General features: G+C 36.3%; 1 protein-coding gene across 1 annotated transcript in view; it reads right to left on the reverse strand.

Moving 5' to 3' along the window:
* Nucleotides 1-460: 460 nt before the first annotated feature.
* cntfr (ciliary neurotrophic factor receptor) overlaps nt 461-27,427 on the reverse strand; it is a 169,163-nt gene continuing 142,196 nt past the window's right edge. The window contains exons 7-9 of the mRNA XM_052568029.1: nt 9,838-10,027; nt 6,382-6,499; nt 461-2,800 (exon numbers count right to left, since the gene is read on the reverse strand). Coding sequence (XP_052423989.1) covers nt 2,800; nt 6,382-6,499; nt 9,838-10,027 — 309 coding nt within the window. The 3' untranslated portion in view covers nt 461-2,799. The remainder of the gene's footprint in view (nt 2,801-6,381; nt 6,500-9,837; nt 10,028-27,427) is intronic.

Consider the following 27,427-nt stretch of genomic DNA (forward strand, 5'->3'; position numbering starts at 1 on the left):
ATTACGGTTCAATGGGGGTCGACCATTTCTGATATTACTTTAGTAAACTGTCTCTATGGTTACATGTGATAGTAAGGCTCTATACTTCTTGTGAACAGGACATTTCAATACTCACCTGTAAGTAAATGTGGTCGTCAATCCCAAACACTGACAGTCTGAATGTAGCTTATAGCTCAATTCATAGCCGACAGGAGATATTCGTCTCCTTACAAAAATCTCTTGTATGGCTTCAGAGGACCTGGAATATAGCGCAAAACGTTTATTTTACTTACCTAATGGTGCTCTAGTTTCATTAGAAGAAAGGTCATGGGTTTGAAATGGTTAGTAAACGATTGTGTGTGTCTGTGTGTGTGTGCTAAACTACTACTTTAACAGAATGGTATTTGCAAGTGTGCATAAACACAAATTACAGCCTACAAAAAAGATATAAAGAAAAAAAGTACCATGAACCAATTATATAAATTACTGCAGAGCGTTTTATGGTTTCATGGATGTTTTGCAGAGACACAGGATGCTTTAATTGTACGTTTCAAATGCCAACATCTGTAATCTTCTTCAACCTCATCTTCCAGTGTTAGCTCACAGTCAAAGAAAAACATTTGTCAAGAGACTTTATCCACACTCTGTAAGAGTCAGAATAGTGCTTCTCAACTGGTGGGTCGTGACCCAAAATTGGTTCAGTAGTCAGTTCTTTTCAAAACATGTATGACAGTTTAATATTTCACATTTTGGCAAATTGGTTGCAAATTTGTATAGCCTCAAGGCCCGTTCACACCAAGCACGATAACTATAAAGATAACGGTAGCACTTTATTTTTCAGTCCTGTTCCTCATGTACATACTATGTACTTATTATAGTAATAACAGTAACTACGTAATAACTAGGTACTAACCCTGAACCTACCCCTAAACCTAACCCTACCCCATGTAGTTACCTTGTATTACCAGAACTTTCTTATATAAATAAGTACACTATAAGTACATGTTAGTACACGTACTGTAAAATAAAGTGCAACCAAGATAACGATAAAAAATATAGTTCTAAAAATAATTCTCAATATTTAAGAATAGCAGAGTCCAGAGAGAAATGATATAGTTGGAATAATTTTCAGAACTATTTTTTTCAGGCTGATGAATGATACAAACATTGACAGCCAATCAGCATCAATCCTGCCATAACGAGCTCGAGAATTTAAAGCGACAGACACAAATGCGCTTAAAATAAACAGACAATATCGTTCACTGGTGTGGATGCTAATATCGTTATCTTTATAGTTATCGTTTAGGTTTTCGGGGCATTACTCAAACATTTTCATATGTTTGCTGACATCTACTTATAGTTGGGTTTCGGACTGGAACTTCATGCTTACTGTTATTCAAAAGACTGAATCCATATGAAATCAATACTTTATAAAATAGTTATGTTTTAGGGTTGCAGGTGAAAAAATAAAATAATTTGTCCCTTGATAAAAATTAGATAATGGCCAACATCCTCTAAAAACACAAACCAATCTATGTTCGTTAAATACAGGTTTGAGGGACTGTTTTGTAAAGAATTTTGGTATTATGTTGGATCGCCAATATTAAACCAGTTGAGAAATACAACACGATCAACGATGGACACGAACAAAAAGACTGATAGCTTCTACTCATTGTGAAATGGTCACATTTAATGAACAACTTCTCATTTTATATACATCTATAAAAAGAACCCAGATACAGGTTACAAGAATCTAAAGCTAATACATACATTATTAAATAATAAACTTTTCTCATGTTAAAGATACATATCATAGTTTACAAAATATGATCAAGGAGAATTAAGCAATTATGAAGGTTTGAAAAGAAAGAGGGCGAAGAAAAAAGCAGACCACAAAGAAATTAAACAAAAAGGTTCTAAGGTTCTAAAATTATATTTTATTCAATGATAACCAAAACAAAACGAAATGATATTTCTTGAAGAAAGCAGTATTAAACTGTGATATTGACTAGAAAAGTCTGCAAAAACAGATGGTGAAAGGCAAAAAGGCAAAGAATGAAAAGATGTTTCCGAACGGTGCTTCATCTTCAGAAGGTCTGACACGACACGTTGTTCTTCCTGTTACAAAAGGTGGTCCAGAACAGTCCTAACCAATTTGTTATTTACAGTTCCAACTTCTCTGTGTTCAGGGGCCAACAAATGATAAAAGAAAAAGCGGTAAACAAAAGGAATACAACAGATATTAAATGATGGCCTTCAAAATAAATGTGTTACTCTTCAGTCTTCGAAGCTCGTGAAGATTTTGTACTGCCAGTTTCAATCCCTTACAGACACAGGCTTGGGGAAGCTAGGGATCATGAAAAAAGAAAAACAGTCCAAGTCTTTGGCATGATGAGTTAGCTGTATGTCATGGAAATCGATGTTACACAAAATGAGCGTTCTGTCCTCGGAACAGTTTGAAGAATCGAAATGGGCTAAACAATGTTTTGACAAACGAAAATGAGGTGGATGCATTTCGTTTTGTTTGTTTTCTTCTTGTGCTGCCAGGCAGGTGAGTCTCGTGTCCCCAAATCTTTTGCTCCCCTGGGGTTCGGTTCCTGTGTCTGCGTCTGGTATGTCATCATCAGAGATGTTGAGATGTTTCATTGTCCTTTTGTCTTCCTTTTGTAATTGTCAGCGTTTATTAATCTTCCTAGGTCTTTTTTATTTCGTGAGAATAAGAAATTGAATTAAATTATCAATGCACGATATCTATTAACATGTGCAAAATAGAAATAGAAGACTCCTCATTTTTTTTTCCACAGGAATGAAGCTTACACATCTGGAAAAATGAAGAAAAGAAAATACATGTTAGCTTTGTGCATTCATTCATCTTTATTTTTTCCCCAGAGGTAATTCTCACTATCAAAGTAATTTTACATAGCAATATTTATTTATTTGTTTATGCAGAAATTATGCTCACTATACAACAAACATGATGTAGAAATAATTGACAGTTTAAACAATGCACCATTTTTCATGTTAGCACAATTACATTTATGTTGTAGCTATAATAAAAAGTGGAGTAGAAAAATATTTGCTTAATTGTCATGGAAATAACAGAAATAATAGAATGTCTCTAAAGTAGGCTTCACACAAAATAATTTCCCGTTTGGTGTGAAATACGACATGAACTTCACAGATTTTGCACGATACATAACTTCTGAACATTTGAATGGCTGCTAGATTTAGTCACCATGCTAGTCTTCAAATAAACTTCACATAAATGCCATAGTCAACTCCTTAAACAAATCTGAAGACATTCCCCAACTGAGTACTTTTATACAGCGGTCAGCCTACTAGAGTTTAAATTGCCAAGACAGTATTGCAAATGAGAACAAACAGGGGCCAATGAGAGCAATATCCAAATGGCTCCCACTTCATGCCAGTGGGAAGATGTAATTGGTGGGCAGCCACCCGTGATGTTGCCTTTAATTTTGTCTTGGCCTGTTACGGGCTGACCAATTAAATCTCGCTCAAAATGGCTGGATGCGGAGGTATAAGGCGAAGGTATTTCTGGGTGTGAGTGGCTGTCTCGGGAGGGCGAACACATCCTACCCCTGAGGCGCTATCATACACTTCCTCCTGCCTTCCAGCTCCATGCATGAGCTTGTTTTAATTAGAGATAGGCTCGTTATGCCGTGTTGCTGAGTTGGAGATAACAGGCATGCTGTAAACATATGGTCCGAGTGTTAATGAATCTCAGGCTTGTTTCTCGAATATCTCCTCCTGCTTTCTGACTCGTGCAGGGGATTGAAGAGGGATATGTGGCTGTAAGCACCAGTAACTGGGTCCATCCCTCAGTTTCTCAGGCGATTTGGGTTGATTTTGCCAGTCTAATGAGCCGATGGTCCCTGACTGGGTCCTGTATTGTATTGCTACAGTTTTTCAGGATGGAAGCCACCCTGTAATGGTGTCTAAGAATGTTAATTTTACATAATTACCAAAAAGCACAATAGTCTTTGTTTTGAGAGGGAAACGCTTCCAGTAGTCTGCCGATATCTAGTCCATTAGGTGTAGTACTTATGACTGTCAAGAGCAAGCGATACAAAATGGAAGTACTGTGAGTACTTGGAAAATGAATAAGTCTGAGTAGAGTTAAGACTACCACTTTCTAGACTCAAACCCAGATCCACTAAGACCTAAATCAAAACCAGACCCCCTGAGACCAAGATCAATACCAGACCCATGAGACTACAATCAATACCAGTCTCCTTAAGACCCAGAACAATACCAGACCACTTTAATACCTACATCACTAGCACACCCCCAATTACCCAGACCAGACCTCCTAAGATCCAGATCAATAGCAGAACCACTAAAGCTGAAAATATACTTCCCTGGGCTCACGGACTGTTTGCATGACAAATTTTTTTGTCATCAGTACTGTCTGTTGATGTCTGCACACACGTCCTATTTTTTGTGTCTGCGTGGACTTGTGTAGAGACAACAGCACATGTGGAAGTCATTTGAGCCTTTGAAAAGAATCGTCTACGAAATGAAGCTTTAAGCAGTAAAGCAATCCCAGCGCACTGTGATCCAGATGAAAACCAGAACCCTAAGATCCAAACCTAGACAAATACCAGAACCACTAAGATCCAGATCAACACCAGAACCACTAAGATCCAGATCTACACTAAGACTAGACCTCTCAAGCCATGCATCCAGACTAAGGAACACTTAAACAACACCGTTTTCAACTAAAGAATTGTATACATTTTTATTGTCCATTTACATGACAACGGCACTTTGGGGGCCTGACAGCGTAAACAGCTTTCAAAGTGCACGTTTTTGCAAAGGATACAACCTGTCCTCCAACCAATACACTTGTATAGGTCTTTTGTCCAAATCACTGAAATACGACCTATCAGAGCGTATACTACAATTGCGCCCCTAACGACAAAAGGTCGTTTTCATATTAATATTTTGTACTCTTTTATTTAGTACATTATTGTGTTATACCTTGATATGTAATCATGCTATCATGGGTTCGAACCCAGAGAACGGACATGCACGTAAAATGTATATGCTCAATAAATCATAATTTATCATGATTTCTGTGAGGGTTAGGTTTCGGGGCGGGGTTAGGTGTGGTCATTCGAACAAATAAGCCACCTAAAAAAATCTGTAGGAAATACTGTGAGATCGATGTAAAAAGCCCACACTTTGCATTTAAATAAACATGCGTTTTGATTGGTAATGAAGTTATGCGTCATTTCATGACGACAGATTCAATGCAATACTGTCATCATTTTTACGCCCACTAGAGGCCACTTAACTTTCAAACGCAAATATAGGTCATAATAAGGTGCTTGCACAAACAACCTATATGGTCGTTTTTTGTTGGAGGACAGGCTCAAAGGATACCTTATCGTCTCAGTTTAAACTATAAAATCATGAATTTATGATAACAATTTTGACATGTGCATGCCTATTAGGTTATCAATAAATAGGAATGCGTAAAATGCATTTATGCACACAATGTTTCTTTACATCGCCAACTACTGGCCTGGAATGCACAATACAGCTTTTTTGTAGTTGTTTTTGCTAATTTGTTTGAAAGCAAGGCATTTTGAAAAACATTGCTTACTCATTTACTAATATAAAGACATTTGGTAAATGGGATGCTTAGCCATTCTTCTTAATTCAACTAGTAGTTGACTTAATTAGATTGACCTTGGAAATAGATAACTGTGTCTTGTTTAAGACCCAGACCTTGACTAGATATGTGGTCACAATTACCTTTATAAACTTTAGTCATTTCAATTGGAATCAAAACGATTGGGGATTTTGCATGAAGGCAAAAGGTTTTCCCATGTAGATTTCATTACAGGTTCAAGATGATAATGTGGATTCGCCATGTTGACCAAAAGAAACCTGCTTGCAGGATTTTTGTGTGAGCTGTGCTTCCTGTCTCACTACACTACTGACAATTAGCCAAATTTAGCCAACAGTTCCTTAATGTGACCATGACCTAAGACGAATTGAACATTTATAAGTTTGGTGAACTTTCAGTTAAGTACTTCATGTTTTGAAGACCCAAACCAATACACTGATCAACGAGACCCAGACCAAGGTATATGTTATGTGTCATATAGAGGTCTAAAGACCAAAACCACAAAATCAAGACTCCAACTCTGATAATGAGGGAAACAAACATGACACAGCTTTGGTTACTCACTGAGTTACAGTATCTCTTTAATAAACTATGTGCAAATGTTCTGACTATTAGTTAGTTATCTGTGTCTCAAGTGTATTGTGAGCTTGTATTGTACATAATTAGGAAAATTGTTGTCCAGCTGCATAAATAATGTGGTAAGCCTCTTATGATTTTTTTGTTCGCATTGCAGTGAGGTCACGCACCACATGATGGACAGCAGGACGCAGGCTAGGAGGAGGTGGGTTGACCAGAGAAGGGTGGAGCAGGCCGCTGTGGGTTCACCCACTCGTGGTGCGGCTGAAGGCGGTCCGGGGGTGGTTTCTGCCAGGGGAGAAGAAAATGGTCATTATTTCTAAGTATTTTAACAGGAAATGGTGTTTAAATCCATGGTTCATGTACAGTACAAAATATGGATGAATGATACAAAATGACATTTAATTCATTTGTTAATTCCTTAATCAATACAATAAAAAGCAATAAATTCAATGACTTCATCAAAGATGTAGGTTTCTTTGTTTCCGCATTATTTCCGATTTTGATCATTTTAGGTCAAACCGTTCTTGTCTGTGACTCATATAATGGAGGTCTATGGCCACCACTTCAAAGAGCATGCACAGAGGAGTCCAAATTAAACACTTCCCCAGCGTAAGTACACATTGATGACCTAAGACACGAAACGAGTGGTTTGTGTAAGAAAACAAACAGTATTTATATTGTTTTTACCTCTTGTACACAAACACGTCCAACTGATCTGAGTGCGCGAGTGCTTCCTCCTGATGTGACGTGTGCGCGCGCTCTGGCTTAGTCTGCGCAAGCGCGGAAAGTGCCGTAAGTGATCTCTCGTGCGTGTCTGCACTCATTGTTTACACTTACTGTCTATAGTAAACACAGATTTCGGAAGTGTTACCTTTCACTGTGAAGATTTAAACATATTTAGATGTACAGGAAATTGCAATGGAAGACGATTTCAATATATTCATAGACAACGTTTAATTTTTTTAGTCGCAGCGTTTTACACGTTGTGTTTAGTTTGCCACGTATAAACTGGGAGCGATGTCCAATGCCAGAGGGACCCAATGGCATGCTGTCAATAGAGTGAGTAATGTGTTGTATTTTTATTATAATCGCAACGATTATAGGGTGCATTATAAACAAATGAATTAATTAATTACAAGTACTGTATTATATTTCAGACAGTGCAGATTGGTGGCGTATCGTGTGGTAAAGAGTAAACAATGAGTGAGGTACACGCACGAGAGATCACTTCCGGCGCTTTCCGCGCTTGCGCAGACTAAGCCAGAGCGCGCACGTCACATCAGGAAGCACTCGCGCACTCAGATCAGTTGGACTTGGTTGTGTACAAGAGGTAAAAACAATATAAATACTGTTCGTTTTCTTACACAAACCGCTCGTTTCGTGTCTTAGGTCATCAATGTGTACTTACGATGGGGAATTGTTTAATTTGGACTCCTCTGTGCATGCTCTTTGAGGTGGTGACCATAGACCTCCATTATATGAGTCACAGACAAGAACGGTTTGACCTAAAAATATCAAAATTGGAAATACTGTGGAAACAAAGAAACCTACATCTTGGATGTCCTTGAGGTAAGCTAAAACACACCAAAATGTAATTTCATTTTTGAAAGTGAACTATCCCTTTAACAGTAGAGGAAAAAAAACTAAACAAAAAACAAAAAACAAAAAACTAAATGAAATGTGACTGGTCACTTTTCCCATCAGTTTGACAGTCTCTTCCTGTGTAAGTGAGTGGGTCTTGGAGTCAAAAGTCTGGTTGCATGAGACATTCATTATAATAAAATAAAGTTTATATCTGTAACTCATAATACACTACCATTAAAACAGCATTTTGAGTTAACTAAACAACTGCTCCAATGCCATCTGATCATTTTTCTGCTGTGCAATTTTCAATTCAATTGACTTCACAACTGCAAGTAGATATTAGTTATTGTTTTTATATCGCTTTTTTATTGTTTTATTTTGTGCAGTGTGACAATGTGTGAAATGACTCCTTGAAAAACACTGCAGATAAAGTTGAAAGAGCCGTCTCGCGCAATGACTCTCATCTCAAATTAAGCATATAAAATGCTGAAATAACAGGCAAAAGAGGAATTAGTTCAAGGACGTTCTGTTTTACCCAGGAGAAAAGAAAGAAAAGCTTTTAGAGAGAGTGTTTTGACACACAACTCACAAAACTACATGCAATTCTGCTGACTTTCTCTTTCTTTCCTCCGTTCCAAGTATAGTGTGGATTAAATACGCTGAGTGCATGGAGGGGTGGAAACTCAATACTGTCTGCTGGATCAAACCGAGCGGGGCAGCCGTCACTAGATATTACTTCTAATAACAGTCATCAAGTTGTCAGTGCTATTTATAAAACAAAATGTACATAGGCTATCACTAGGGTTTTCAAGTCAAGATTCTCTTTGTCCATCCCGAAAGGACCACAGTATCAGAACTCGTAAATCCCAAACTGGGATGCAATGAAACTAATATTGCATGTAGGCCATCAGAACTTCTTATTTAATGGTTTCTCTTTTTGGGCATTAAATCGCTAAAAATACATGTACAAAGAGAGTTTGTAACCATAACTATACAAAGCATACAGAAATGACTTACTGCACACTGGGTTGACTAATACTACTATAGAATAATAGTCTTACCACGATGAAAAACAAAATGTTTATTTTTTAATTCTTATTATATACTAAACCCACGCAAAGAACGTTCCTCATCACTGAAGTGGGCCATGATTTCAGTCTAGCCTAAGTTAAACACTCCTGCAAAACTCACATTATAATCGGTGACATTTCCTACACAGCATAATAATTAGATCATAATAATGAATACTAATAAAATAATTAAAGATACATTGTATCTGCACTGTTTATGAAAGAATTTGCAAGAGTGCAGAACTCAGAGTACATGCTTAATGAAATGATATTGCGACACCCCTGTAATGTGAATGAATGGGTAGCGGTACAGTCCATACAATATGCTGTATATTCGAGAATGTGCACATTGATCGTTAAACTGAAGAGATGTGAATTTGGAGGATTCTGTGATAGTAATTTTATTCCAGGAACTGATTGGGTGGTGAAAAGTGTCTGTAGAATGGAGTCAGGGCTGAATCCAGACCTTTGCAGCGGACTGTGAAGGACAACTCTCAGTTCTGAGAAGGCTTTGTGACTGGAAGCCGAAGGCTAAACTACCAAAAGAATCCCGGTCTGTTTTCTTTTGGATAAATGGACTGAAGAACTGAACACAATTTGACCAGGAGCATGTGCTGAGGAGGTAAACAGGGTTGATTTGAGTTCACACTGGCTGAATGGACACCACATGGCTATTTTCAGGTGTCAAAATTAAATATGGCATCTCCTTATAATGTTCATCCTTAAACTTAACGGAACCTGATGTCAATTCCTCATGAAACTCAGAGAGCATCAACTATTCATTTGTTGGTGAAGCTCTCTGACAGCAGAGGGCACCGTGACTTTGAGATGCAGGGCTACAGACATCGTCTCCTCATTATCAGCCACTTTTATTGTTCTGTGGGAGGACAGAGATCATGGGGGGCAGACGGGCCCACCATTACAATGAATATGAGAGTAGTGTGCGTATGGCTGGCAACTCATGCATACCTGGGATAATGTCGCTCTCAGTGGTGGAGGTGATGGGCTTGGGTTCCTCCATCCAGGGGGTGGCATGGACCGCCACGCTCCAGTCGCTCCAAGTGCCGATCTCCATGTCCTTGGCTGCCAGTTGGATGATGTACTCTTTCCCTGCGTAGGCGTCGGTAATGGTGTGGGAGGTGCTGTCAGAGAGCTCCACCTGTCAATCAATAACAAGAGCCAATCAGGGATATGGAACTTATGGGAATGATGCGAGCTGTTGAGAGGATTACATACGAGATGCACACCATGAAGAATGTATCATTAGAGGAGTTTGTGGGAAAGGGTTGATCAGTGGCTTTTGGGTGGGTGAGGGGGGCTTCTTGCCAAAGCAAACAGGAAATTATAGGTGCAGGGGTGGGTTTAGATCATGATGCAGGCTGGATTTGAATATGCATCTTCAAACAAACAAAATGGATTTTCAATAAATGGAGTTTAGATTACGTAAATGCAAACATTAATCTGGTATTAAAAATAAATAATTAAATCAAACAAACTAATAAATAAATAACTATTTAATAGTAAGTAAAAAAAATAAATTATATTTTCACATTTCTATAAAATTATCAGTACAGCAAAAATCTATTTAAATAATATTTAAGTTATAATAATATTACAATTATTAAGGTGCCCGTAAGGTGACATGGTCGGTTCACTAAGTTTTGTCATGGCCACGAGATATTCATTTGAGGGAACGTCATATTAGCTTGTGGGAATGTGATATTATGTCGTGGCCACGAGATCATTTTGTCGAGGTAACGACATCCTTATTTCGTGGGTTCAAGATTATGCTGAGTGAACGACATTAATTTCTCGTGGCCACGACTTCTTATGTTGAGCGAACAACATGTTTTTCTTGTGGCCATGAGATTAATCCATAAACAATCCTGCATGACCATAGCAACCTGGGATTATCAGAGATTTATATTAATATTTTTTCATTATTATTTTATTTTACATTTACATTTAGTCATTTAGCAGATGCTTTTATCCAAAGTGACTTACAAATGAGGACAGTGGAAGCAATCAAAAACAACAGAAGAGCAAATGAAACAGAAGTGCTATAACAAGTCTTAGTTAGCTTAAACACAGTACACGTAGCAAGGGCTTTTAAATAATATAATAAATAAAAAGAAAACAGATAGAATACAAAAAAGAATACAGCAAACTAGTGTTAGAGGTCTTTTTTATAATTTTATAATAAATGAAAAGAAAATAGATAGAATACAAAAAAGTTTAGAAAGGTAGTTATATATATATATATTTAAGAATAGAATTATAATAGTGAGTGCTAAATATATTATTATTATTATTATTATTATTAATTGCATTTAAAAAAAAATTGAATGAATTGACTTCAAATAATAATAATAATATTATTATTATTATTATTATTATTATTATTATTATTATTGTTTCTTACAACTAGATTTGCATTTGCACTTGCATTTGAATTATGGCACTTTATAATTACATCAATATTTCAGTTAAAATAAAAATAACTTACTCATTCTCATACAAAATCTCATAGAAAATGCAATATGACCAAACAACATGTCTGAGTCATCAAGTCTGTTGATAGTCTGCTTCCTGTTTGTGTGCTGCAGTGGATTTGCACACACCTGAAGACCACCTGTGGACGCTTTGGTGCCTGTGGGTAATGAGGGTCACTTGACCACAACAGAGTAGAGCACAAAGACGCTGGGAAGTCCCATGTCTTGGCTGCTTTGAGGAGGGGGACATTTGACTAATGCACTGCAGCTGAGGCCTGTGAAGGGAGATGAGTGATGGTAGAGACGTCCCAGCGTCTATGACTCATCCCGTGCATCCATCACTGGCCTGTCCTGCACTGCTGAAGCTCCGGTCTGGAACTCAAAATCATGTGTGGCGCTCAGTTGCAGTTGCTTAATCTGTGTTTTTTCGCTCTTTATCTGTCGCACAGCAGGACTGCGGGAAATTCTGAGCTTTCTTTTTCAATTTATGAGTTGCAATGTGAATTTAATTGACATTGACCACATAATGTTGAACTGGAATGACAGGAAGATATATGTATTTTTTTTTACTTAATTTAAATGTAAGGTGTACATGTAAGAGTTGCATGAGTGTTCTTTTTTTTTTTTTTGACAGAATGTGACTAGCTTTCATTATTTATTTTGACTAATTATGCCATTTAAACGTAAACATTTCATTTACGAACACCTGAGAAGAGATGATGCTGACCCTCAGAGGACAGATGATGATAACCCTGAATCAACAAACAGAACTAACAATTATTACTAAATGTGTGACTGCATCATATAATATCTTAATTAATAATATTGATAATTCATCGTCTAGCTGACTACGTCTTGTATTATTATTATTATTATTATTATTATTATTATTATTATTATTATTATTATTTCTTAAATCCTGTCAAATGTGCACAAACTACTAGCTACTACTAAATATTGTAGAAACATAATTTTCTGTGAAGTTGCTCTGTAATGTTTTGTTTTGTAAAAAGCGCTATACAAATAAACTTGAACTGAATTGAATTGAATTGAATTGAATTTTTCTGAAGTGGTAAGGCTTAGTAGTTTAATTGTTGTCGAAGCAATTCATTTTTATCCACAGAGCAATGCAACATACTGTACACAAAAAAGCTAACATTATTGTAAAGTGGCATTACAGTTCAGTTCTGAATGGTGCACAGACCTCATGCCTGGTATTACTTCGCCCACAAAGTGAGATCCCAGTGCAGTATACAAAGTGCAAAGCATATTTTCTGAAGAATTTACTATTACTTCATCGGCTCCCAGGTCTCCTAAGTACAGCTGCACAACACAGAGAAAAAGTGAGCGGGAAAATTGGAGTGTGTTTTCTGTGAGACTCAGAGAATACCTCATCTGCACCTGAGCTGCTCACAACAAAGACCAAAAGAGTTTTTTTCTACTGTGAATTTCCACTAGCAGTGTCTGCAAGTCCATTTCCATCTAGTGTGCGCAGACAAACGCAGCATGTGTGGCTTTTAGTCTCCACATTTACATTTTAATTGAACTTTATCTTTCATAATTGGGAAAGAGAGCATTGCTCATTTCCCCAGCGCTCCTCAAAACCCACAAAACAAAAGCTGCATCCTTTTCATTTCAGATTAAACCACGTTCTCCGCGCTTTCCCCACAGTGGCCACTGGGCACCTGGGGCTGTCAAGTGTTTGATTCGATTATTATCAAACTGCAATGTGTTGTACATCTATTGTACTATATTTCGAGCTGAAATAAACTAAAATGGCTTTGAATTGTAAATGTGTGCTATTCATTCTCAAAATCCCATTCACATCAGTGACAGTTTCTCAGTTGGCGTGGCTATTTCTGAATGGATGTTATTGGACAAAGAACGGTATAGATATGGCATTGACCCGCTGAACCCTCAACCAATGGCATTCATTTAACTAAACAATGGCAGATGGGGAGCATTTGTGAAATTTTCTACCCAGGCTCATTGGAAATACATGGCTCTACTAATACATGCCTGCAAAACTCAAAACTGAAAAAAAAAAACTACCTATACATATCAAATCACTGCAGTTTCCAGTTGAAATGCATAGAAGATGCAGCAAAAGTAGTTTAAATTAAGAAAGCCTAAACTCTTTGCACATTATTATGTTCTTAAAAAGATGCAATCACATACGCTATATATACTTGCTAACTGTAGAAGTTTGTTTCGGTACATTTTGGTAAATAGTGTGCGGTATTGCATCTTTTTTATATTTTTCACAGTTTTACTGGACTAGCTTTCCTAAGCACCTATCGTTTTTTTTAGGGTTTGCGGTTTGTGGTGATTTAACATTATAATGTTATGATTTCAAAACTATTTTAACATGCTGTGATATTTGAGAACCAATACTTTTGAATATTAGCGTCATATACAATATGGGTTTCCTAATACAGTAGGTTTGCTCGATAGCTCGATAGATGAAAACTACAGTTCGACCAAACAGCCCAAACCTGTGTAGAATGAAAATAAATTAGCAGCGTTTCATCAGCCAGTGTGTTTTGATATCACTTTTGCATTCGTTAACACTATCGGGTAGGTTTAGGATCGGGTTTGGTGTTATTTTCCAGCACACACAAAAAAAAAAAACTTACCGTATTTTTCGGAATATAAGTCGCACCTGAGTATAAGTCGCATCAATCCAAAAATAGGTCATGATGAGGAAAAAAACATATATAAGTCGCACTGGACTATAAGTCACATTTATTTAGAACCAAGAACCAAGAGAAAACATTACCGTCTACAGCCGCAAGAGGGCGCTCTGTGTCTTCAGTGTAGAGCGCCCTCTGGTTGCTGGAGACGGTAATGTTTCTCTTGGTTCATGTCTCTTGGTTCATTTCTCTTGGTTCATGTCAAATTAATATTGATAAATAAGTCGCACCTGACTATAAGTCTCAGGACCAGCCAAACTATGAAAAAAAGTGTGACTTATAGTCCGGAAAATACGGTAAGTGACACTCCTCTGACATAAAATGTGCCTTAAGCAACATAAAAAAGTGTGGCCACAGTCACGCATTTAACATGTGTTTTAGCATTACTCACTGGATATTTCACTTTTACAAGGTACATAATATCGGTGCTGCAAAAAATAACCACAAGCACACATTTCCAACGAGCCTGGGATGGAAAGGTGTCCGGTAACAGTCATTATTTTTGCAATTTACTTTGTTCGGTTACATAAATGATTATTTTTACAAGGCTGTTTTGAAATAATAAGGAGATGGATGGACTGAATCCGATTTGCTGTAGCCATTTGGAGAAATTTCAATGAACATTTAATGTTTTGTTCCACCAGCGATTCTCTTCCACAAAGCATTTCCCGCTTTCTATCCTTATGTGAAAGCTGTCAGCACCAGAACTGGTAGTGGGAGTCAAAATGTCCTTCGTAAGCCCTGGCATTTTAGGTTACATACTGTAAACCCTCAAATAAAACACTAACATCAGTCAAAAAATAACTAGCTGGTGGAAACCACTAGCCAAAGATGAGCCTTTAAAGCTAGAAATTTGATCTTTAGCTTCCTGTTGTCTGCTGCTGGATCAGGTAACATCGCACAGTGCAGAGAGAGACAGAGAGCAAGAGAGATAGAAAGAATCGAGACAAACAAGACAGTATGCATGAGGTGTACTATTAGAAAGAGCTATTTATATAGCCGTATCATTATGTACCAAACACGCTCTGACCCTCATACACGGCTACGCCTCGACAATCCCAGGCGCCTCGCTGCATCCTGGGCTTCGCTCAGTGCGGCCAAAGCCCATAAATAAGATAAGGTGTAAGTCATGTCATTGGAAGAGCGAGGAGAGGATTTCTGTCCTAAATCACATATTGCAGTGAATGAAACAATGAATCGGCTGCACACAATATCACTGGGTCCTCATGAGACAAGATAAAAGCTGTGTTTTCCATGTAAATCTAAGCTTTTGTCCCAAACAGTTGATTGGTTTCTATTTCTGTAGTTTTACATCCATACTGACATTTTATAGGTCCAAAACCCATCTGCATATAGCCATCCAAAATGTAGAAGATTTTTTTGCTGAAATTCAAATCAATGGCTACTGGCCCTTTAAGAGTTAAAAACAACAACAACAACAACACCCTTATCATGCCACACAAAATCAATACATGTGGCTCCTAAAGATATTTTGAAGTGAAAATTGAACATTATTTACAAAATTATTTTACATTGGTGAGCAAGTGATGTAATAATACGATAGATTTCTGATGAAGAAACAAACTCATCTAGATATTGGATAGCATGGAGGTTAATACATCATCAGCAAATTTTCAGTTTTCGTTCAATTTAGCACAATTTCCAAACAATTAGTCCTTTATACTGGAATACAAATGTAAAATATCCTTCCCATTTCCTTTTAGCTATTACAAATAAGGGAACAGATTATAACATTTACCAAGCGGCCTTTCTAGCGCATTAATTCACATTTATTTAAAATGATTTTAACTGAGCTTATAATGAGTTAAAATGTAAAAAATTGCACTGCATAATGAAACTAGACACAAAGTAAACAGACATTAGAATCTATTAAACAAACTCTCTTTTTTTTGTTTGTTCTCTCTTCATCTGCCCATTCAGGGGATGATATCAATTATGTATTTTTTGAGTTGCTATTCAGATCTCGTGCATATTTCATTAGCGTTCTTGTCGCATACAGACAAATGGGTCTCTGCGCTGGTATTTTGCAACTTGGAACTGTGGATTTGAACCCTGGAGTAAAACTTGTGTTTACTCAGGGATTAAACTGAATTGGACCACATTAGCACTTCTTTTATTCAGCTAATCTTACGTTTTTTTTTTTTTTTTTTTTTTTTTTTTTGCTTTTCACTTGCCATCCCTTAATTCGTAATGCTTATTCTTTGTTTATGGATTACATCCTTTATAGAAAGCTGCATAGTTTTTGTGTTCAGATCTAGTAAAAAAAAAAAAAAAAAAACCTTTTATAGAATGCCTTTAAACAGCTACTTAGTTTATTCCCATCTGTTCCTCTAAAATGCAGAACGCACCCATGTGTATTCTTGGAACAAAACAAACACTTCCCTCGGTGTGTATTTGAAACCATCATTCCAGGCCGTTCAGGTTAATACGCATACTTGGCGAACCACAAGTTCTAAATCAGTTGCTTTGAGAATTATCTGTGTTTGTTTGCACTCTCGTCGTTTGCAGAAGATGGACATGGGAGCTGTAAACCATCAGCTGGAATTAGTCGTCAATGATCTGTGATGCTAATTTGAGCACTTCCTGTTCTGCTAGACTTTCTCGAGTGAAAGGAACGGACACATCAAGAAAAACGAAAGGCAAACTGACAAAATGAGGGAAGTTGTTAGTGCTAAGTGCAAATGAAATTAGTCCTGCAAATGTAAAGCTCAAGTGTCCAGATACAGCCAGAGTTCAGCCTTTGAAGATAAAAAGCTGAATAAGAGTGCAGTAATGAGTCACAGCACACTAGGTTTTGGATTTGGTTCAGGAAATGGAACTGATTTTTATTTATTTATTTTTTATTTTTTTCAGGTGCTATGAAGTTTAGCATTGCATGTTTGAGAGCATATTTTTGTGAATGTGAACTTGTTACACACTTGTATCACATCAAAAAGGCCACTTATGGACTTTAAAGACTTACATCTGGCACTACGTACATTCATATTTTGGGCCACATACATCCAATACTTATTATTAATATTATTAGAACCACTTTACTGTATGCATTTTTTTGAGTTGAGACAATTTCCAAGTTATAGGAAAGAGAATCAGCTGCAGTGTACTTACAAGAACATACCATAAATAAATAAGTAAACTAACAAATAAATAACACAGAACTACAGAACTACAAATCTGTCAGTAAATAAAATGAAATAAACAGTTTACGAGTTGCACAATTCGTATGAATTTGTACGAATTACCTACACCTAACCCCGCCCCTAAACCTAATCGTCACTGGGGTTTAGACAAATCGTATACAATCGTACGAGTGAGGTCGTACAAATTCGTACGAATAAGCCACTTCGTAAAATACATATGAATTGGTCGTGAGATATCGTTGGGCTATCTGTGGAACACGCAATATTCAATTCCATTTAGCAATGTTGATGATCAATATGCAAACTTGGTTATGAAACCCAAAAGAGATCGTATTTGTTCCATTTATGTATAACTGACAAATATGCATCAACTGTGTGCGATGTGATGTACAGACATTTTATATGAATTTCAAAAATGTGCATCTGAAATTTAGGTCTAAATATTTTGAGTGCATACTAATGTAATGTCTCACACATTCTGCAGCGTCAGGGTTTCAGATGTCAGTAACCCAGCTGGAAATAAATAACTGATGAAATCACAGCAAAACATGCATGAGAGATAAAAGAGAGTTCCCACCCTGACCTACTGTATGTCCAGTGCACACAACTCATTTCCATTCCGTGTTCACGATGTACTGAAAGTCACTTTGAAAGAAAACAATGCAAAATCCTGCTTATACCTGTTTGGCCTAGTCCGCTTTCACGGCTATATTATCAACAGAAGCTGTTTACAGTCTTTCATGTTTGGTCAAGCAGGCATCAGGTGGGGTGAGCCGCACTCCACTGCCGTCAGCTTTAAGCACAGCTGGGCTGGAGGCATGAATGTGGGGAGGTGAGCAGAATTTAGAAAATATCACAGCATGGTGACAGTAATCAGCCAACAGTGACTGCTGGGAGTCTGGCAGCTCCATTTGCTGCTCAGTTGCCGACATGCAAGTCAGAAATCTTGAGTTATTTTCTGTATCTTTGTTGGAATCGCTTATGAGAGCTTTATACCAACATATGTCAGCGTAGTCTCAGTGTCTTAGGCAACATAAGGTATAAAATATGCTGAAAGACAATTTGTTTAGTGATTTATTTATTTTTCCATGTGTACTGTGGCTCATAATACTATCCCAAGTATATAATATTTGAATAATAAGCATATTTAATAATAATTACCAACTAACTCTATTATGGATAATGGACTTTAAGGAGGAAGTAATGGTTTAAAGTTAGCATCCTCGTAAAGACTGAATTTGTATTCAGTCTTTCAGTCTGATCATGTTTTAAAAAACTTGATTATTCAAACAATGAACAAATTATACAGCGAGCAAAGAACATGTACATTATCAAAGAATATCTCTGAATTCAGTCTAGCATGAGTGTAAGCACTCTAAAAAAGCTTTGTTATAATCAGTGATGTTGTCTGCAGTGTATGATGAATTATTCTCATATTTGCATCGCATGTACATCTACACCTTGTTTCTGAGAGAATTCGCCAAAGTGAACTGACGAAAACTTTTGCTCATCAGCGTTGATAATATTTAGTAAAATCCCATTAAATAATAGAAATATTAAAGAAAAAAATACTGAGCTAAAATCACAAATCACACACATATATATATATATATGTATGTATATGTATATGTATATGTATATGTATATGTATATGTATGTGTATATGTATATAACTCTGTGTTCATTTGTATGTTCATTTTTGTTTTGAGTTTGGGCAAATATTAGGATTTGATAAAAAATCGCCCACCATGGCCCCGCCCCCAGCATCTCCCAAATAAAATATGCTCCCACGGCTTTGTTATCCAATGCTACTGTGTTCATGTATGTTTGTTCTAAAAGATTTTTACTATAAGCTTAATTAAAATGATTGTATCTTTATAAATAAACGCACTTGAAAGATATGCTATAAATCAGATCTCGCATCTGCAGCTACTGTATACAGCATAGCTATAAGCAGATGGAAAGGTCATTTAAAATTGTCTTTCAGTATTGTACACACTGATTCCATATGACGTTCTGTCTTCTGTGGAACACAAAAGAATATATAAAATCAATATATGTTTGGAACAACATAAGGATGAGCAAATGATGCCAGAATCTGGCCCCCGTGACTTTAAACTGACAGCCTTGTTACATTTACAGGTATTCTGTTACTCTTCAAGCCTGGATAAAGCCTGCAACTGATAATTCACAGAGTATAACATAATCTCTTGATCTATTAATTGCATGTGATAGCTCCAGCTTTTAAGTTCCCCTCGGCATTGAAAGCTACACAATAGCACCTTCCTCATCTGTTGAGCTATATCAGCGGGGACATTATAAATTCATCCCATTTCTAAAAGGTGCAAAAAGGTGCTCAAAGCAGCGGCGCTCAGATCTGCCGCTCATTGTGTATTACATCTACAGTCTGTATTTTCATCTTAGCATCAAAGATGAGTGTTGAAAACAGCTTTGCCTACACCGCGAGCGGAGGGGAGGCCTGGAAGAATAGGAGATTTCTACATTCTTGAGAGATTACATAAGGGAGGGCATGGTGACCCCTTTCTCCCCCCAGTATCCTGTCCCATTTAACTATAGCACCCTTTCCTGACTTAAGGCTTTTGGTATGGAAATCATGGCTTTAAGGGATGTGGATTCTTTTATCGGGGCATTAAATTCTTGGGCTTTTTACTTGCCGTTGTGTATCCAAGGAAAATTCAATATAAGTATCCTAGCAAGAAGGAAGGCAACTTTTATTTTTTATTTTTTTTTATATTTAGGACCAATGGTTCTCAAATGGGTCAAATCTATAAAGAACGTTGCAAGACTGTTCTGATAGGGTCAAAAACAGCAGAGGGAAAACTAATGCTAAAGCTAAATAATGAAAGGCAACTAATGACAAATAATACAATTGTGCATTGATATGATTGCACATTGCATTGATTTATCAACTTCTAAAGAAGATAGGAGAAACTAATGGAAGCCTATATTATTATTTATTTATAAAAATAAAAATGTAATTGTGTTTTTAACAGTTTTTACAAATTTGCAGCTGAGATAAATAGCGAGACATAAATTAATATTGTGAGATTTAAAGTCGCATAGTGAGATATAAAGGTACAACTGTGTTATATAAAGTTAGACTGCAAAAAACAAAACAACAACAACAAAAACATTGTGAGTTGTCACAATTATGAAAAATTCATATTTTTATATATAAAATCACATTGAAAAATAAAGTCACATTGTAGGATTTAAAGTCACACCGTAGGATATAAAGTTGCAAACACAAAATACAGAATGACATTGTAGGACTTAAAGTTGCAATTATGAGAGTTAAAGTCACACTACAAGAAATCACATTATGAGATACAAAGTCATATTGTTGGATATAAAGTCATAAATACAATACATAAAGTCACACTGTATAATTATAAGACATAAAGTTGCATCGTAGGTTATAAAGTCACAGTCATGATATATAAATTCAAACAGTAGGATATGAAGTTGAGGTTCTTAGATTTAAAATCATACTACAAGAAATCACATTATGAGATATAAAGTCACATATACAGTTATGATAGAAGATATCAAGTCACACTGTAGGATATAAAGTCGGGATGATAAGATGAAGTCACCTTGTAGTATACAAGTCACAGTTATGAGATATTATGTGATTTCTTGAATTGTGGCTGTATATCTCACAACTGTGACTTTATATCCTACAGTGTGACTTTATATCTCATAATCTGATTTCTGGTAGTGTGACTTATAAAGTTACATGGTAGGATAACATTATAAGATATAAATCGCATTATAGGATATGAAGTTGCAATTATGAGATATAAAGTCACAATGTAGGATATAATTCACAATTATGAGATAAAAAACACATTGTAGGATGTGAAGTCACAAATATGAGACATAAAGTGACATTGTAGGAAATTAAGTCACAATTACGAGGCATATGGTCACAGTGTAGGATAGGGCTGCTCGATTATGGCAAAAATCATAATCATAATTATTTTAGTCAATATTGTAATCACTAAAAATATTAAACTGTCAGTAATAAAAAAAGCAAAGGACAGATACTATAAAATAAAAAGATACAAATGAGACAAACTGTGCTTTGCATGCACAGTATTCTGACACATTTTTGCGTGTATTTGAGCGTTTAGGCATGCTCTTTGAGATAAAAGATAACTTTACATGTCCATGTTCTGTTCCATCTCTGAACACATATCTCTTCCTGAGGAGCAGCGCAAGTGCTCTTTCATGCTTTTAAAAACATGAATAAATATACTTTGATAAATCAAGCACGTCCCGTTTTGCAAATGTCATGTTACATAATTTCACTGATTTGCACGAGAAACTGGGCTTTTATGGAGCACAGCGCATGCAAAAGTGGGCGGAATGGGGCGTAATAATCATTTTATCTTGATTATTGTATTTTCATATTCGTTCGGGGTCAAAATAAAACTTGAAAATGTTTTTAAGATTAATTGCACAGCCCCAGTGTAGTATATACACTGTATGATATAAAGTCACATTGTAGGAAATTAAGTCGCAGTTATGAGATATAAAGTCACAGTGTATTATATGAAGTTTCAATTATAAAATATAATTTCACAGAGTAGGATATAAAGTCACAGTTATGAGATACTAAGTCACAATTATGTGTAGTATGACTTTATATTGCATAACTACGGTGCCCGTAAGATGAATTGTTCGGTATACTTAGTTTTGTCGTGGCGAAGACATAATAACTCGTGGGAATGTAATATTATGTCGTGGCCACAAGATAATTTTGTCGAGGTAACGACGTCCTTAATTTAATAATTACTTAATTCAAAATAAAATATTAATGATTCCCGATAATTCTCAGATAATCCTGGGTTGCTAAGGTCACGCAGGTTTGTTTACGCATTAAACTCGACAAAATGATCTTGTGGCCACGACATATTATGATGTTCCCACGAGTTATTATTTAATGGCCAAGAAAAAACTAAGTAAACCGAACAAGTCACCTTACGGGGACCGTACATAACTGACTTTAATTTAAGTTATTGTAGTTCTTTATATCTCATAAATGCGACTTTATATCATACAATGTGACTTTATATCTCATAATGTGATTTATTGTAGTTTGACTGATATATTGACTATGTGACTGAGTCACATTGGTAGATTAAAAAAAAAAAAATCAAAATTTTGAGATATAAAACCACACCACACAAACTGATACATTGTAGGATATGAAGTCACAGTTACGAGGTATTAAGTCATATTGTAGAATATAAAATCACAGTGCAGTCACATGGCAAGAAATCACATTGTGAGATATTAAATAATATTAAGAGATATGAAGTCACACTATGAGAAATCAAACTGCCAAATATAAAATCAGTGCAAGACATAAATTCACACTGTGAGAAAGTAGTCACAATTGAGAAGAAATAATTGTATACCGAGAAATAAACTTGCAATTGGCACAAAGTGGACTTTCATAGAAAATACTTTCCATGTCTTCAATTTCCCAACACAGTGTATGTCATGTTAATAATTTTGCATAATTAATGGTTGCCACTTGATAAAAAAAAAAAAAAAAAAAAAAATCCAGGTCCTGAAGCATAACCACTTGAGAAGCCCTTCTTTAGTCAAACACGAGTCACATGCACATGCACAGGACAATTAGCATACTTAAGGCTACAGCAGATAAGAAAACTCATTTGAGTATATAGCGCCGTTACTCCTCCTCGTCCTCCCAGTAGGGAATATAAACACGCCCAGTTGGAGAGCATGTCTACTGTTGTGGAGAGAAAAAGCAATTAAGTGCCACTTTCTAAATTCACATTTGACTTTCTACTGACGGGATAAAAGTAGCATGCCGACGCAGGTTCTGTCACTCAAGCTAATGAGAGCTATTCCCTCAGCCCCCCTTCTGTGAGATCACTACTGCTGACCAACAGGTTTAATAGATAATTGTTCATGGTTCCAGACCCCCTTTGATTCCCAGCCAACATCGGTGCAATTAATATGAAAGGTAGTGGGAACACCTTAACGCTTATCACAGAGAACTGACTATGTGAAACTACAGGAAATCATTCAGCGCTCCTGTGTTGAGTGCATGAACCGTCTTATGCTATTTAAGAGGAACCCATGCAAGCTGGCACTAATGAGATGTGTCTCATTAATGGGTTGAATATCAACAATGCCTTAGAAAAATACATACACGTAAACAGATTCCTCAAAGAGGCACTGGATGTAGTGTCACATCAAAGTATCACATAAAAAAAAAAAAAAAAAAAAAAAAAAAATATGGATGAAAAAATTAACAAATGTTATATTAAATATTAACATGTACATCATTTTTCAGTGGAATCAGTCAGATTACATATTAAATTAACAGTTTTGGTCAGAACATTTAGTCAGAAGTAATACTAACCCGAAAGCCTACCAAGGAGCTGGGTTTTGTCTACTGCTTGAATAACAGTTTCATCTCAGTTTTTGAAAGCATCATTACACTTGTTTGGGATTTTTACATTTGAGCTAAAACAAAACAAAACAAAACAAAACAAAATTGAGCAGGAAATAGTTATAAATAAATGTTAGACTAAATATGCTATTGTATTATTATGTTGGCTTGGCAACAAGCCAACATACTGTTATGCTATTTAAACTTCTTCTTTTTCTTATTATTATTTTTCTGACAGAAATTCTAAACGCTACTCCTCCTAGGGCTTTAAAGCCACAAGCCCCAAACTCGGCAGACACCTGCGGGATAGAGCGGTGCTGGTTGCTATATCTTTTCAGACTGATCAGACTTAAAGTTTTTTTTTTATTAATTTTTAAATGTCAAAATACATTACCCATAGACTTACATTGTCTGAGAAAAATTGCGCCCCTAGTTGCAATAACCGAGATTAAAGGGAGGAGTCGGGTTTTGTTTAACTTTTAAACCGGTTAAAAATACCAAGTAAATAATACAATTTCCCTCAAACTGACAAGCTAAACCAACATATCTGATTATTACAGGGGTTAGGGCTCATTAATAATTGATTTCTGGGCAGAGAGCAGTCGAGAGAAGAATCACGGCTGCTCATCTCAGGCTGTCTCCACGGAGCTCACAACAAGCGAATTCATTCTTATTTAAGACCTTTTAAAACGGCGATTGCACGCAATCCACACGTTAGAACACACCAAGAGCTAAATTCAGATGTTTCTGAACTGTTTAAAGTAATAACATGATATATTCGCGGCAGCCAAATGTCCGCGAGCTCGCGATGTATTTCTCTGAACACTTGAAGTCCACATGACAGCCGCGTTTCGGGGCGAGATCGGACAAATAATAATAGGCTACACATTTCATTCACACTGACAAGCTAAACCAACATATGTTATTATTACCGGGTCAGATCTCATTTATAAATTATGTCTCTGGCCAAAGAACAGCGAGAAAGACGAGAGAGAAATGAGCGCGTCATCAGCATTATTTAAGCGCTTCCAAAAATAATATCACAGCGAATTGCACTAATCCACCCATTAGAACACAACAATAGCAGAATTCAGGTGTTTTTTAACTGTTTATGTGGGCAAAATGAAATATAATTTGACAGCGTGATACAGCTTATGAATACTTGATGTCTGGGCAGAGAGAAGTCAGAAAGACGAGAGAAGAATCACGGCTGCTCAGCTCAGGCTGTCTCCACGGAGCTCACAACGAGCTTATTTAAGACCTTTTATAATTAAATTATATCGGCGATTGCACGCAATCCACACGTTAGAACACACCAATAGCTGAATTCAGATGTTTCTGAACTGTTTAAAGTAATAACATGATATATTCGTGGCAGCGCAACTGCCCGCGAGCTCGCGATGTATTTCTCTGAACAAGTCTAAATAGAGAATTCACAGCCTTTCACATTAAAACACTGCAGCGAAACGGCACAAAACAATTAGAAGAATATATTATACACATGAAAATGAGTGTTTATATGTGATTGTGAGATTTTATCTGTCAGGCTGAAGTTCTGAACGTCACATCAATTGCTATCCATCGTCACAACATGATAAAGTCATTTATATATATTTTTAAGAGCTTCTTAAGATATTAATGCACACAATCCACTCATTAGAACAAAACAAGAGCAAAATCCAGGTGTTTGTTGAGCCGTGCAAAACGAAATATCATTTGACATCGAGGGGAAAAAAGTAACTGTAACTCCATGAATACTCAACGAAGAGACAGAGATATATCTATAGAAAGCTTGACATGTCTACTTTTAAACCAAACAAGTGCTGCCGAACAAATATTCTGTGATAAAGTAATCCATATCAAAACAACGCAATGTCCTTTTTTCACGTCTAATGTGTGGAAGGCCAAGAGGGTCAAATACACGTGAATTTTAACGTGTCTCTGTGAAGGGTCTACTTTTTTTGGATACAAACATAATAACAACAAAACTTTGGGCACTTATAAAATAAAGATAACAAACAAGGTGTGCTGTCTGCAGCCTTGGTCTGCACTGATCTTCATTTACAAACACGTCATTAAAATGAACTATAACTCCATGAATACTCAACGAAGAGACATGAGAGATATATCTATAGAAAGCTTGACATGTCTACTTTTAAACTAAACAAGTGCTCCTGAACAAATATTCAGTGATAAAGTAATCCATATCAAAACAAAGCGATGTCCTTTTTTCACGTCTCCTTTCATTATATCTAATGTGTATGGAAGGCCAAGAGGGTCAAATACACGTGAATTTTAACGCGTCAACAACACGTTAAATACGTGTATTTCATGCGTAGACAACACGTATTTAATATTATTTATTTATCGGCGCTGCACAACATGGTAAAGTCATTTATAAAAAATTTTAAGAGCTACTTAAAATACTATATTACTCCAATGTTATATCCAATATTATTTAACGTGTTAAATAGTGTTGTTTACAAGTGAAAAATCAGCAGGTATTTAACATGTATTTCACGTGAAATACACTGAAGTACACCTTAAAAATCAGTTTGAAGAGGTCAATGTCATTGGCTGCTGAGGACTTGGGTCAAACCACTTCTGTGAGCTTAGTGGTTGGGGTGTACCATTCATAGACAGGCAACCACCATTTAACATGCTATAGATCAGCTTATTCAGCCTTATTATTTAGTCTTTTTTCTTTTCTGTTTTGTATAGCCTATAGAAATAATATATTTAAGTTTCAGTTTTATGAAATATTTATTTTTTAATAAATATTAATTAAAATTTTGTGGTGATAGTATAACGTTTATAAAAGTTACAGTATTTTGTAATGAAACAGGACTTTTTGTTTAGCTCTTGAATCACCGAAGTATACTATATATAGTGTCCCTTCTTTAATTTTTCAGTAGTGTGATAACTTAAAATATGTTGTCAGTACTATTAAAATTGATTATGGTTTTTGCATGACTTATTTCGCATTCAGCTAGACAACCCTGTCGTAGCTGTTATCATAGCCTAGGCTTTTTATTAAAAAAGAAAACAGCAAGGGACCATGGAAAAAGACTGTTGCAGGTGTATTTTTTATGGTATTATTATTTTTTTATTTTTTGCAGCGGGGCAACTAAAGAATGTTGGGCACACAAGTACTGTGGCTCTTTTGCCCCATGGCCAAGATGGCCAAGCCAACATCAAAGTTAGTTCACTAACTTTTAATTCTAGTTGCAATTATTACACTTTAAGCTATGTTAATAATTGTGTAAAAGTAAGTGTCAGTTCATTTTATTATTCATTGATTATTTATGTATCAAAATGTATTTAAAGATTAAGGGCCCTTATTTTAACAATCTAAATGCAAAGTGTAAAGTGCACGGTGCAGGTGTATATATATATATATATATATATATATATATACAGTACAGACCAAAAGTTTGGACACACCTTCTCATTCAAAGAGTTTTCTTTATTTTCATGACTATGAAAATTGTCAAGTCACACTGAAGGCATCAAGGGCTATTTGAGCAAGAAGGAGAGTGATGGGGTGCTGCGCCAGATGACCTGGCCTCCACAGTCACCGGACCTGAACCCAATCCAGATGGTTTAGGGGTGAGCTGGACCGCAGACAGAAGGAAAAAGGGCCAACAAGTGCTAAGCATCTCTCGGGGAACTCCTTCAAGACTGTTGGAAGACCATTTCAGGTGACTACCTCTTGAAACTCATCAAGAGAATGCCAAGAGTGTGCAAAGCAGTAATCAA

This window comes from Carassius gibelio, chromosome B10 (genome assembly GCF_023724105.1).
Source record: "Carassius gibelio isolate Cgi1373 ecotype wild population from Czech Republic chromosome B10, carGib1.2-hapl.c, whole genome shotgun sequence".
In the NCBI taxonomy this organism is placed as follows: domain Eukaryota; kingdom Metazoa; phylum Chordata; class Actinopteri; order Cypriniformes; family Cyprinidae; genus Carassius; species Carassius gibelio.